The sequence below is a fragment of the Balaenoptera physalus genome, assembly GCF_965194825.1.
Source record: "Balaenoptera physalus genome assembly, chromosome: 14".
NCBI classification, from domain to species: Eukaryota; Metazoa; Chordata; class Mammalia; order Artiodactyla; family Balaenopteridae; genus Balaenoptera; species Balaenoptera physalus.
In genome coordinates, this window is record NC_138893.1 from 52,343,191 (window position 1) to 52,357,601 (window position 14,411).

The 14,411-nt window shown below is 36.5% G+C and overlaps 1 protein-coding gene across 7 annotated transcripts in view; it reads left to right on the forward strand.

Moving 5' to 3' along the window:
• The window catches only part of HPSE2 (heparanase 2 (inactive)), a gene marked incomplete at its 5' end in the record, with an annotated part of 626,538 nt that overhangs the window by 356,252 nt on the left and 255,875 nt on the right, over nucleotides 1–14,411 (forward strand). For all 7 annotated transcript variants that reach the window (XM_082425203.1, XM_082425208.1, XM_082425205.1 and 4 more), the window contains one exon: nucleotides 2,982–3,153. In XM_082425203.1, the coding sequence (XP_082281329.1) occupies nucleotides 2,982–3,153 (172 nt within the window). The remainder of the gene's footprint in view (nucleotides 1–2,981; nucleotides 3,154–14,411) is intronic.

Consider the following 14,411-nt stretch of genomic DNA (forward strand, 5'->3'; position numbering starts at 1 on the left):
TGTGGTATTGAAGTCTCTTTCTGTTATTGTTGAATTTTCTATTTTTATTTTCAGTTTTGTTTCATTTATTTTGGTGTTTGTTGTTGGTAGGTATATGTTTGTAATTGTTATATCTTCCTGATAAATTGGCCCTTTTATCATTATAAAATGCCCCACATTGTCTCTAGTAACATTTTTGTCTTAAAGTCTATTTTGTCTGTATTAGTATAGTCATCCCAGCTCCCTTTTGTTTACCATTTGCATGGCATATCTTTTTTAATCCTTTTAACTTTCACCCTTCTGTGTCTTTGACTTTAAAATGTGTCTCTCTAGTTGGATCTTATTTTTTTATTTAGCCTGATAATTTCTGCTTTTAATTGGAGTTTTTAATACATTTACATTTAATGTAATTGTTGATATGGTTGAACTTACATCTGCCATCTTGCAATTTTCTATATATTTCAGTTTTTTTTATGCCTCTGTTTCTCCTTTACTGTCTTTTCATTCAAAAGGGATATTGTCTAAGGTACCATTTTAATTTCTTTTTGTTTTGATTTAGTTATTTTCTTAGTAGTTTCTTATTATAATACATCTTAACTCATTACAATCTACTTTAGGGTAACACTAACTTAATTCCAGTTAACTGTAGAAACTGCTCCAATAAGACTCCATTTCCCCCTCCTTTGTGCTATTATCATTCTAAGTATTACATCTTTATATAAGCCCAACAATACAGTTTCATAGTTTTGTTTTATGCAACTGTCATTTAAATTAGTTAAGAGCTGAGTAATGAATATTTTCAACTGTCTTTTATATTGATCTGTGTAACTATCTTTACTGGTGTTCTTTATTTCTTTGTGCTCTTTTGAATCACCATCTGCTGACATTTCCTTTCACCCTAAAAGACGTTCTTTCTTATTTCTTGTAAGGCAGATTTTCTCACAACGAATTCTGTCCTTTGTTCTTCTGGGAAGGTCTAAATTTTGCTTTCAGTTTTGAAGGATAGATTGCTGCATGTAGAATTCTTGGTTGACATTTTTTTCAGCATTTTGAATATGTCATCCCACTGTCTTCTTCTGGCCTCCATTATTTCTGGTAAAAATTCAGCTACTAATTTCATTGTGTTCTTCTGTATGTGAAGAATCATTTCAGTTCCAAAGTTTCCAATTGATAATTTTTTATAATTTCTATCTCTTTATTTATATTTGATTAGTCAGTAAAATCATACTTTCCCTTAATGTTTTATTCTTCCCTTTAGTTCTTTAAACATCTTTATACTAACAGTTTTGAAGTCCTTGTCTGCTAAGTCAAACATTTGGGTCCCCTAAGAGAAAGTTTCTTTCTTTCTTTCTTTTTTTCTTTTTTATGGGTCACACTTCCCTGTTTATTTACATGTTGTAATTTTGTTGTTGTTGAAAACTATACATTTTAGATAATATGTTGGAGCAAATCTGAATTCCCAATCCTCCATTCCAGAGGTTATTTTTGTTTTTTCTTTTCTGTTCATTTGTTTGTTTAGTCACTTCCTGGACTAGTTCCATAGAGTCTGTCTCCCTTGCATCATGTAGCTGCTAGTATCTCTTAAGTTTTTTATTTTTAAATTTTTTTTTTTTCATTTTTAAGGCCAGCTTCCTAGGGGTTGGCCCTGAGTCAGCATAGCTTAATAGTGAGATGATGATTGATCAGAGGTTGTGTTTACCTTGAGCTAATAAGGCTTTCACCCTTTGCCAGTAGATCTGTGTGTGAGTTTGGGAACACTTTCAAAATTTAGGCAGTTTACAAGTCTGATTGGTTTTTACTTTTTGACATGCCTTCTCATGTCTCCTTTATGAGTGTACTAGGTTTCACATTCATCTGGGAATGCATGGATAGCTAGTGCCCTCTCCAGTCCCTCCTGAGCATGCACAGCCTTCCAGACTACAGGGGGTATTTGTGGGCTTATCAAAATCCTCAATGGCTTTCTTATTCCCCAAATCTCCCTGTTACATTTCTTGCAAGTCTGCTGGTCTATTTCTTGCCCCTACCAGTGTCAAAACCTGAAGCTAGCCAAAATGTTGGCCTTGCCTGGGGTATGTGCTTCATTACGAATCAAGTTAGCCCCCTCCAGCAGTGGAGCTGCTGGTTTTTAGGACTTTACTTGTCTATTTAGAACTACCAAGTTAATAGAAACTGGGGGAGGGGATTTTGCTCTAAGTTATTTCACTCAGCCACTTTGCTATTATTGAACATTAAGGTTTTTCTAACTTTTTGATACAAGGACCATCTTTATGAAGCTTTCCTTTCTTACCATTTGTATTAGTTTCCTAAGCCTATCGTGACAAGCTCAGTGACATAAAACAACAAATATTTTTCAATCACAGTTCAGGAAGTCTGAAATCAAAGCATTGCCAGGTTTAATTCCTTCTGGAATCTCTAAGAGAGAATCTATTCCATGCCTCTCTCTAGCTTCTAATAGCTGCCAACAAGCCTTGGCATTGCAGTATCCCTTCAATCTTTGCCTCCATCGATACATGGCCTTCCTCCCTGTGTGTCTGTGTACCTGAATCTCCCTCTCCTTTCTCTATAAAGACACCAGTCATTGGATTTAGAACACATCCTAATTCCATATGACCTCATCATAAATAATTACTTAAGTAATTACTTCTTCAAAGATCCTATTTCCAAATAAGGTCACATTCTAAAGTTTTGGGTTGACATGAATTTTGAGGGACACTCTTCAACTCAGTACACCATTTATTATAAAGTATCATTTGAATATCAGTATGGTTCTCTGTTGTGGATTAGGTGATCTTTTGCGAAGATTAGTTTGAAATTAAATAGAATGGTAAAATGGCACTTGACTTTTTAGTTGGGATAGTTTCTCAAGTTAAGCTAGCTTGCACCCTCTTTTTGGTTATTTTGTTTACATTGTTAAGAAAAAGGCAGAGAGATCTGTGGACAGGAAAGGGTTGGCAGAACCTCACTCTTCTCAACTCTGACTTGCATGTCTGCTTTTAATCTAGAGCCAAATAACTATCGAACCATGCATGGCCGGGCAGTAAATGGCAGCCAGTTGGGAAAGGATTACATCCAGCTGAAGAGCCTGTTACAACCCATCCGGATTTACTCCAGAGCCAGCTTGTATGGCCCTAATATTGGGCGGCCCAGGAAGAACGTCATCACCCTCCTAGATGGGTAGGTCAGATTATTTAGCAGTTTTTAAAACATTGTTCATTAAATGTAATGAATTAATGTATTTGTATTTTTCCTGGTTATTTCTGGTCTTAAGAAGGGCAGAGAGACTTTTTCATAGTGACAGACATCTCCCACCATAAATCAGGGATTCTCTATCAAACAGTAGAAGAACTTACCTCTCCAGGCCTTCCACAGTCAGCAGAAGAGGGTGGGATTGGGAGGGATATCACAACATCCAGAACAGGTTGGAAAGGATGTGTTGTTTTAAAAAGCACATTTAATATTACAGCATTGCATAACATCACTTAATATTTTTTAAAAGGCAAAATATTATCTACTGTATTCTTGGGACCTCTTACAGAAGGTAAAACTTGACAAAATCCTGGACAGTGGATCTGGGTTAAAAAGTTGAGAAACACTACAAATGCTTGTACATTAAAGCACAGCTTAACAGATAGATTTATTAGGTATTCTAGAGAATTGCTATCATGTGATTTATTTAATTTTTACTGTATCTAACAATCATTTTTTAAGCAGTGGTTATGGATGCAGCACTATGTTAAATGCTCTCTTCCCCAGTCCTGCTGGTGGGCCAGGCCCAGATTAAATAAGTGGAACATACATGCATGTTGGGTCCAGTTATGCAGGGTTGGAGTGGATGTCTGAGGGAATAGCATGAGGAAGACTGAAGATATATGTTGAATCAAAGACTCAAAGAGGATATGTAACTACAACAGAGAGGGTAGGAACAAGGAAGTTGGGAGAGGCAGGAGTTCATGTGGCATACAGAGTATGCACCAAGGCACACCTTTTGTGCAGCATCCTGTCATATTCGGGGACAGGTATGGTTATTCCTACAAATTCAAAGACAAGTAAGATGTTTTCCAGTGAAGTGTACAGCCCAAGTGAGGTTAGATAAATGCTGTACAAGTATAGACAGATACATTCCAGTAGAAAGAAACTTCTGGCCAACCTCCTGAATGGCCCCTGTGGCTTGATGGCTCTTATGACTCTCTCTCTTCCCTTTTGTGGTAGCTTAGTCTTAATCTAAGCTAATTAACATAGCAGACATTATTGAAGGCTTGGGAAGCTGGAATGATTTACACTGTAACAACATTTACAGCCTGAAGTTTAATTTTAGGCATTTTCGTCTTTAGAAAGAATCCCCAAGCCCTTATTTTAATTCCTATCCTTTCCCCATCCTTCTTTTTTCTTTCCTTCTCTCTCAGTAGGAACTTCCGTTTTTTCTTGCAGAACAATTTTCTGACCTTGACTCCTACCTACAAATGCAGCACTGGGCTTCCCTTTGCATACTTTTGCTGAACTTTGAAATTACTCTGTGTGTGTGTGTGTGTGTGTGTGTGTGTGTGTGTGTGTGTATGGGATGGTGATGGAGAGGTTGGTTTTATTTTACATGTTTTAATTAGGGGATAAGAATCACATGTGTAGAACATTTTCATAGTTCATAATACACAGTCAAGCAAAGCCAGTAACTATCACTTAAGTCCACATAGTTATTCTTTTAGATTATACCTTTTCTTTAATGATTTGATTAATATATTTTCATGGGACTGACAGTCTTCTCAGTAACATGACCCTGTATCAATCATTCATTCATTCTGCAAATACTTGTTGAATAATTGCTATGTTCCAGGTACTATGTTAGGAACTGGGAATGTAAAAATAAACAAAAATAGATACTTTCTCTGCCCTCATGGAGTATATAATATGGTAGGGGAGACATAGACAATAATCAACTTATCTTAAGACTAAAACAGTACCAAGGAGAGGTACATGGTACTATGAATGACTGTAAGTGCTGGGATTTGACTAAGTTAGGTGGTTGGAAGGGTTCCCTAAAGGAGTCACACTTAAGAGGAACAAGCACATGAAAAGATGCTCAACATTCCTAATCATCAGAGAAATGCAAGTCAAAACCACAATGAGATATCACCTCACACCTGTCAGAATGGCTATCATCAAAAAGACCACAAATAATAAATGTTGGTGAGGATGTAGAGAAAAGGGAACCCTAGTAGACTGTTGGTGGGAATGTAAATTGGTGCAGCCACTTTGGAAAACAGTATGGAGGTTCCTCAAAAAGCTAAAAATAGAGCTACCATATGATCCAGCAATCCCACTTGTGGGTATATATCTGAAGAAAATGAAAATACTAATTAAAAAAGATACATGCACTCCAATATTCATAGCAACATTATTTACAATAGCCAAGATGTGGAAGAAACCTAAGTGTCCATCAACAGATGAATGGATAAAAATGTGGACTGGAATATTACTCATCCATAAAAAAGAATGAATTTTGCCATTCACAACAACACGGATAGACCCGAGGGGTATTATGATTAGTGAAATAAGCCAAACAGAGAGAGACAAATACAGTACGTTATTACTTATATGTGGAAACTAAAAAATAAAAAAAGAATGAATATAAAAAAACAGAGTCACAGGTACAGAGAACAAACTAGTTGTTACCAGTCAGGGAGAAAGAAGGGGGAAGGGGCAAGATAAGGGTAGGAGATTAGGAGGTACAAACAAACTACTATGTATAAAATAAAAAAGCTACAAGGATATATTGTACAGCATGAGAAATATAGTCAATATTTTACAATAACTTTTTAAAAAACTTTTTCAGTTTTGACAGTCTAGGGTTGTATTTTTTAAAATTAATTAATGTATTTATTATTTATTTTTGGCTGTGTTGGGTCTTCGTTGCTGCGCGCGGGCTTTCTCTAGTTGCAGCAAGCGGGGGCTAATCATCGTTGCGGTGCTCTGGCTTCTCATTGTGGTGGCTTCTCTTGTTGCAGAGCATGGGCTCTAGGTGCCCGGGCTTCAGTAGTTGTGGCACGCGGGCTCAGAAGTTGTGGCTCGTGAGCTCTTGAGCGCAGGTTCAGTAGTTGTGGCCCACGGGCTCAGTTGCTCCACAGCATGTGGGATCTTCCCAGCCCAGGGCTTGAACCTGTGTCCCATGCATTGGCAGGTAGATTGTTAACCACTGCACCACCAGGGAAGTCCTACAGTAACTTTAAATGAAGTATAATCTATAAAAGTATTGAATCACTATGCTGTACACCAGCAATAATGTAATATTCTAAATCAACTATACTTCAATTTTTAAAAATTCATTAAAAATAAGTAAAGTGTAATCTGAAGAATGAGTAAGGTGTTAACTAGACAAAATGAGAAGTAAACAGTATCAGTGTTCTTGGAAGAAAGATAAGCATGTGCAAAGGCCCTAAGGATGAAAAAAGGGCCAGATTGGCTAAAGAAAGGTATAGCTAGAGAAGTAATTAGGAGTCATATTATATAGGGACTTACAGGCATAGTGAAGGGCTTAGAATTTCTTCTAAGTGCAGTGAGACAAATATTGAATGTTTTTAAGCTGGGGAGAGAAATAATTTGATTTATTATACAAAAAGAATGCTGTGTCTCCTCTATGGAAAATGGATTGGAGAGGAGGCAGGGAAATCGGTGAGAAGGCTGTTGTAGGAGTGCACATAATGACGGGAACCTGAATTGGGTTGTGGCAGTGGAATATATTGTTGGAGGTAGAAACCACAGGACTTGGATATATTGGATAAGTGTATGGTGAAGCGACACAGGGATGTGTAAGTAACTGGGTGGATGTTATTATCATTTACGAAGATGGGAAGATTGGGGGAATAACTGGTTCTGGGGGAAAAAAATCATGACTTTAGGTTTCATGTTATGTTTATTGTGCTTCAATCTAAATGGAGATGTCAAGTATATCCTTGAATACGAGTCAAGGGATCAAGGTCTCTGCTAGAGATATTGATTTTGGTGGTCATTAGCATGCAAATGGGATTTAAGGCCATCCATGGGAATATAAGAGATCTGTTAGAATATGGAAAGAAAAGAGACAGAGGCTTAGGAGAGTGCCCAGAGGAACTATCACATTTAGAGATGTGAGAAAAGAGGGATAGCCTTAGAGGTAAGAAGAAAGGGAGAGATTGAGGTGTAGGAACCAAGAAAAGAGAGTTTTTAATAAGGAGGGAGTGCTGCTAGAAGTCCAGGAGGTCAAGTAATAGGAAGACAGAAAAGTGCCATTGAACTTGGCAACATGCAGGTTGTTGGTGACCTTGAGAAATATAGTTCAGCGGAGTGGTGGAACAGAAGTCAGATCACAATAGTTTGAAGAGTGAATGGAGGGTGAGATATTGGAAACAATAATGTGGACAACTCTTAGGAGAATTTTTACTGTGAAGGAAAGTAGAAAAATGAAAGGAGATTTGGGGTCAAGGAAGATAATGGCATTTTTTTCCCCTTTAATTTAATGTGGGAGACAGCAGAACAGGTTTGTATTTTGAGACTTATCCAGGAGAGAAGAAGAGCTAGATGATACAAGAGATCAAGGATATAACCAAAATGAGAAGTTCTTTAAGGCTAGAAGAAATGGAATCCAGAGGAATTGGCCTTCATTAAATGGAGGGACAATTATACCAGGGTAACAGAAAGTAAGAAACAAATATTTTTCTATGTCAGAGATTAAAAGGTCATACTGAGGAGACACTTCTACCCAGTATATAAGGTATAGTTAAGGCATCCCAGTTTGTGTACATGGTGTAATTTTGGGCACATAGATGCTAGTTTGTTGTGAATAAGTCAAGAACTTGGACACAATAGTTGGCAACAGATGAAAGAAATCATCATGTGACTGGGTGGTGTGGTGACAAGTGGTGAGGCCTACTTCCCCATAGATCCGAAAACTAATAGCACTCAAGAGGCTAGAAAAAATTACATATGGCAAGAAGGAAAGGTACTGATGAACATTTTTTTTCTTTTATGTGCCAGAAAAAATGGGTATTTACCTTTCTTAATGTATATGTACTAAATATACAGTGAAATATAACTTTAAACACATAAACATTCCCAGTGACTCAACCAACAATAACAAAAATGTCAGCACTCTAAATTACCAGCTCTGTAGTTTTTCCAATCCTCCTGGTTATACAGATATAATTTTACATAGTTGTGATCATTGTATATGCATCATTTTGAATTCTGCATTTTTTGCTCATTGCTTTATATTGCCCCTTCCTTATTTCTACATAGTTCTCATATTTGTCATTCTTAATACCAGTAAAATATTCCCTTGCATTAATGTATTGAATTCTGCCTAAGCATTCCCTCACTGCTGGGCATTTGGGCTGTTTCCAGTTTTTGTCTGTAATATATAGCACAGCTGTAAACATCTTTATACAAATAGGTTTTTTAAAAATTTCTTTTGAATTACAACCTTGGGCTATATTCCAAAAAGCTGGGTTTCTGGGTCAAAGTACTGTATATAATAATTTTTATGGCTTTTGTATTTGTTGCCAAATTTCTTTTCAGAACAGTTTCACCAGGTTGAAGGGCAGCAATGTATTAGTGTATCTTTTTCCCAATACTCTACAACGAGTATTATTTTTATTAATTTACTCTATTTTAATTAATGCAAGATTGTACCTCATGGTCGTTTAAATTTGAATCCTGTTAACTGTGAAAAGAACCAAACATTTTCCAAAACTTTATGTTGTCTCCTTTCCCCTTATTCCACATTTGACTAATGACACAATAACCATTTTGCCTGAGACACAGACCAGGAGGTCATTTTAGATTCATTCCTCTCCTTTGTTCACAGTCTCCATTAGTTAGTTATTAAGTTTTGTTATTTCTGACTTCTTAGTATCACTCATATCCCATCTTCCTTTCATTTTTATTTTAAACCTTATCATTTTTCCTCCTAAACAATTTCTCCATATCTAGTCTCGGACTCTAATTTCTCCTTACAGATTTCTGAGTAATTTTTTAAAAATGCAACATGTGGTCAAGTCACTCTTGCTTGAAATCCAAACCCTTTCACATGTACCCCTGGCCTTTAGGGTCCAGTACCTGCCTTCTTTGCAGCTAGTCAGTAGCTACACACCCTTGCACAACCTGCACTTAGTACATCAAAGTATATGTCCATCTTAGAAGATGCCACACTTTTTTACCTTTGCACCTTTTTATTTTGTGTCGTTTTCTTTGGAATACCACTCTCTTCCCTTATTTTTCTTCCTTCCAATAGATCTTCTCTGACATCTTCAGGCAGGGTTTCTTATCACCTCCTCTGTCCTTATATGGTACTTTATTTTTCTGCTATAGCACTTATCCAATTGATGATAACTTACTTATTTACCTATCTGCCTCCCCTAACAGACTGTAGACTAATGTCAAGACTCGGTCTATGTTTTATTGATTCTGTAGCCTTCAGAATCTAGGAATAGCTTTAGTTTTATAGAGCCAAACTAATTTTTAAGCTTAAAAAAGCTTAAAACTACTTAGGTATTTACTGGACTATATAGGACTATCTTCCCAGTTAGGATATGAACAAACAGAGATAGAATCTTCATGTTTATGTCTTCAGATACTACCATGTTGCCTGGAATATGGGAAGTACTTAATAAAATGTTTGTTATATTATTTCCATTTCCTCATTCAGGAACTGGCTTTTCCCAGTTATTGATTTTTATCTAAAGGCATAAGTAGTGTTCTTTAGGGTTTTATTATTTTCCTCTGCTTTTCTTTTGTAAACTTTTATGCATCATCTATGTAATGACAATTTTATCTTAATGTATTGCTTTTCTTATTACTTTGAAATATGTTTTTATTGCTTCAGAAGTTAACTTTTTATTATAGTTGTTCTTATCCATTTTCTTGTTGGTTGTCTTTTCTGTTTCTTTCCTTACACAGTTAGGATAAAGTTACTATTTCATTTTCACATAGCCTTTTAAAAATGTTTTAATTTTCAGTGTTAGGCTCTTTAACTTATTTGGAGTTTATTGCTGTATGTACTATAGAGTAAGGACCTAATCTATTTTTTGGTGATGTGACAGTGTCAAGAAAAGCAGGTATTCATTGAAAGCATGTTTACTGAGGTTTTTTTGGGGGCTTTCAAATCATAGGGAGATGAATACTAAATTATCTCTCAATAAACATTTATTGAACAGCTATTTCATGTTTGATCCTTGCTTAAGTGTTGGGTTTATATTGATGAATAAAACCAAAGTAACTCTTATCCTCTTGGAGCTTAGCAAGACAGAGCCACAGTAAATAAGAAAACAAATTATCCCAAATTGTATATAATTCTGTGAAGGAAATGATCAGGATACCTGGAGTTGGAGGATTTATTTGGACAATGTGATCAGAGAAGACTTATCTGAGGAACAATTTATTTAAGCCAAGAACGAAAGAATAAGAAGAGGCCAATTGTTCAAAGATCAGAGTGAAAAAAGTTTTAGATAGAGGTGGTAGGTCATGTTTGTCAATGTCCTGAATCAGAAACAAGGTTAAGGCATTTGAGCAATAGAAAGATGAGAATTATAGTGAGCAAAAGGAGAGCAGTAGGAGATGAGAATGCATAGACAGGCAAGACCCAGATCATTACTGAACCATGTATACCATGGAAAAGAGGTTGTGTATTTTATTCTCTGAGCAATGGAAAGCTACTACAGAGTTTTTATAAGGGCAGCAACATGTACCAGAGTCTACTCTGTTTTGTGTGCCAAATAGATTTTAAGGTGCAAAAGTAAGAAATCAAAAGAGTTCAGTAAGGAGGGTTTTCACTATGAGGTGTGTGTATGATTGGGTTAAGGTAATGGCAGAAGAGATGGAGAGAAGTTAAGGTAGACTTGCTTTGTTGATGGATATCCCAGCAAGGTGGGGGTGAGAGAATAGGAGGAATTAATAAAGGATGACTTCCACCTTTTGAACGTTAGCATCTCTCTTTCAAGAGCCATCACATGCAGAAAAGGGAGGTTTTCAAAAGGAAGTTACACCAAAATGAACACATATTCATACTCAGGAAACAGTATCTCTGGAGCAACAAAAGATGACTTTAAACTACATTGGCGGGCTTCCCTGGTAGCACAATGGGTAAGAATCTGCCTGCCAATGCAGGGGACACGGGTTCGATCCCTGGTCCAGGAAGATCCCACATGCCGTGGAGCAACTAAGCCTGTGTGCCACAACTACTGAAGCCCACGCACCGTGCTCTGCAACAAGAGAAGCCCGCGCACCACAAGGAAGAGTAGCCCCTGCTTGCTGCAACTAGAGAAAGCCCGTATGCAGTAACGACGACCCAACACAGCCAAAAATAAATAAATAAAATAAAAATAAAAATAAATAAACTACATTGGGTGTGCTTCAAGTTCAGGATAGTGATCTGAGCACAAGCTCCATTTCCTTCTGGAACATCATCCCAACTCCTATTAAAAACTGATAAAGAACAATTCTGTAATAACAGCACACGAAAGAGGGATCATTAGCAGATGAGAGACTTCTGGAAGATTTCTATAAGACAGTAAACAGATGGAAGCCTGTTGACAGAGTAATCAGAGTGAGGAAGTGGCAACCCAGAGAACATGGGCTCTGAGAAAAGATAGAGAATCTGTCTTGCAGATAGGCTTAGAAGCCAGAGAGGGTGAGGTGGGAAAGGGGGACCAAGCCAAGGGGTTAATATGAAAGTCCGTCTTCAGAGGGACTACACACACAACTCAACTCTCCCCTCCATCATTTTAAGTCCCCTACCCTGCCTACAGAGCAAAGACAGCTCTGTCTATCATCTACTAGCAAATGCCAAACCAATAGTTAGGAACCTTCACCAAAAAAATACTGCCAGAATACCTGGGGATGAGCTAGTATTGCTAAGGTGGAGTTGCTTCTGCATAGTAAAATGCTGAGTAGAGCACTGTGGGATACCCTAGCCCAAAGGCTATCTGTGTCCTCCCTCCTCCCTCTCTAAAGGGAAGTGTGTTGGTCAACAAGCTGTGACCACAAAATAGAGATCCCAAGGAAAGGAGAGACTTATCAAAAAAAAACCCATATATTCAACAGCTTAGAAAAATCTGCACCTACTACCTAGAAGAATCTATTTAGTCCCCAATTTTAAAAAATAAATAGATAGGCAAAGATCACAAGATGTAAGAAGGAATCAAGTAACATAAAAGAGAAAAAACAAGACAAATACATTTAAAAAATTGACCCAAGAAGAATTATAATTCAAGATCAGAACTAGAAAAGTAAAAAGCTATAGTTAGTATCCTTATAAAGATATAGTAAGATACTGTATTTATATATACTGTATTTTGTATACAGAGCAAAAAATATTTTTTTAAACTAAATATATAATTGCTGAAATTAAGCCCAATAAATGTAAGGTAATGATTTCTTAGATATAACACTGAAAGCATAAGTGATAAAAGAAAACACTGATTAGCTGGATCTCATAAAAATTAAGAACTTTTGTGCATCAAATGATACCATCAAGAAGGTGAACAGATACACATAATAGGAGAAAATATTTGCAAGTCATACAGCTGATAAGGAATTTATATCCAGAATATATATATGTATACATACACACACACATATCAATTCTTACAACTCAACAGTAATATGACAACCTGTTTAAAAATGACCAAAAGGGATTTGAATAGGCATTTCTCCAAAGAAGACATACAAATGGCCACTAAGTACATGAATAGATGTTCCACATCATTAGTCACTAGGAATGTGCAAATCAAAACCACAGTGAGATACCACTTTACATCCACTAGGATGGCTACAATCAAACAGACATACAAAAGCAAATGTTGGAGAGGACGTGGAGAAATTGGAACCCTCATACACTGCTGGTGGGCATATAATATGGTACAACTACTTTGGAAAACAGACTGGCAATTACTTGAAAGGTTAAACATAGAGTTACCATATGACTTAGCAATTCCATTTCTAGGTATATACCCAAGAGAAATGAAAACATATGTCCACACAAAAACTTGTAAACTTATTTATTGTGGCATCATTCATAATAGCCAAAAAGTAGAAACAACCCAAATGTCCATCAACCAATGAATGGATAAATAAAATTCAGTAAATCCATACAATGGAATATTACTTGAAAATAAAGAGAACTGAAGTACCAACACTTGTTGTCAGAGATGAACCTTGAAATCATCATGCTAACTGAAAGAAGCCAGTCACAAAAGCCCACACAGTGTGTGGTTTCCTTTATATGAAATGTCCAGAATAGGCAAATCTATAGAGACAAAAAGTAGATTGGGTTGCCTAGACTCGTGCAGGTTTCAGGGAAATGGAGAGTGACTGCTCATGGGAATGGGGCTTCTTTTTGAAATTAAATATTCTAAAATTAGATTATGTTGATAGTTGCACAAATTTGTAAATATAATAAAAACTATAGAACTGTACAGTTAATGAGGGGATTATATGGTATTAAATTTTATCTCTGAAAAGCAGTTAAGAGTCCAATAAAAGAATTATAAGATAAAATCAAGGAAATCTCCCATACACAGAGTGTTGGACAGAGACAAAAAATTTGGGATGAAATCTTACTGGTATAAAAGATCAGTTCAGGATCCCCAACAGCTGTCTCACCGGATATCCAGATCCAGAAACAAGGAAGAAAATTATGGTTACAGAAAAGATTGAAAACCTTATCAACCTTTACAATGTAAAATTAAGGGGACAGTTGACAGAAAATAGGCGGTAAAAATGGAGAGAAGAAATATGACCCACACGGCTGATATCCTCTTATAATATGTATGGAGTTGGAAAATATTGTCTAAGCCATTGAAATAATAAATTGAGATGTGGAGAAGAGGAGGCCCAGTAAACCATGCACATGGAGTTAACCCTTGGTTAGAATGAATTATGGCAGCATTTCCTTAAATGTGCTCTGGAAAATATCAATTCTGCAGGATAAGAACATTATGTGGAGGGGGAAAAAGTAAAAGGTTCCATAGTCAAGTAAGTTTGAGAAATACTGGGATATACAAATGTACTGAAACACTTTCCAGCATCTTTATTACATTAGCTTACATTCTGAATCTCCAAGAAGGGGATTTAGCACGCAGAATTTAAAAAATTTATTTGACCGTTATCTTATTTTCTGAGACTATCTTGAGGGACTAGTGTTCCACTAACATGTTTGGACATCACTGACTTGGAATATGAGCCCTGCTTCAGGTGAGATATGGCCGTAGAGCAAACAATAGCAAAAGAATTACAATTTGGAGAACTCAGGACTTGGACCATTTCAATAGCCCCATTACTGGTCTATTTGCTTCCGTTCTTGTCCTCTCCAGTCTGTTCACCACTCAGCTGCCAGAAAATCTTTTACAAACATAATTCACATGATGTCAGTCATTTGCTAAAGACTCTTTAATGACTTTTCATTGCTC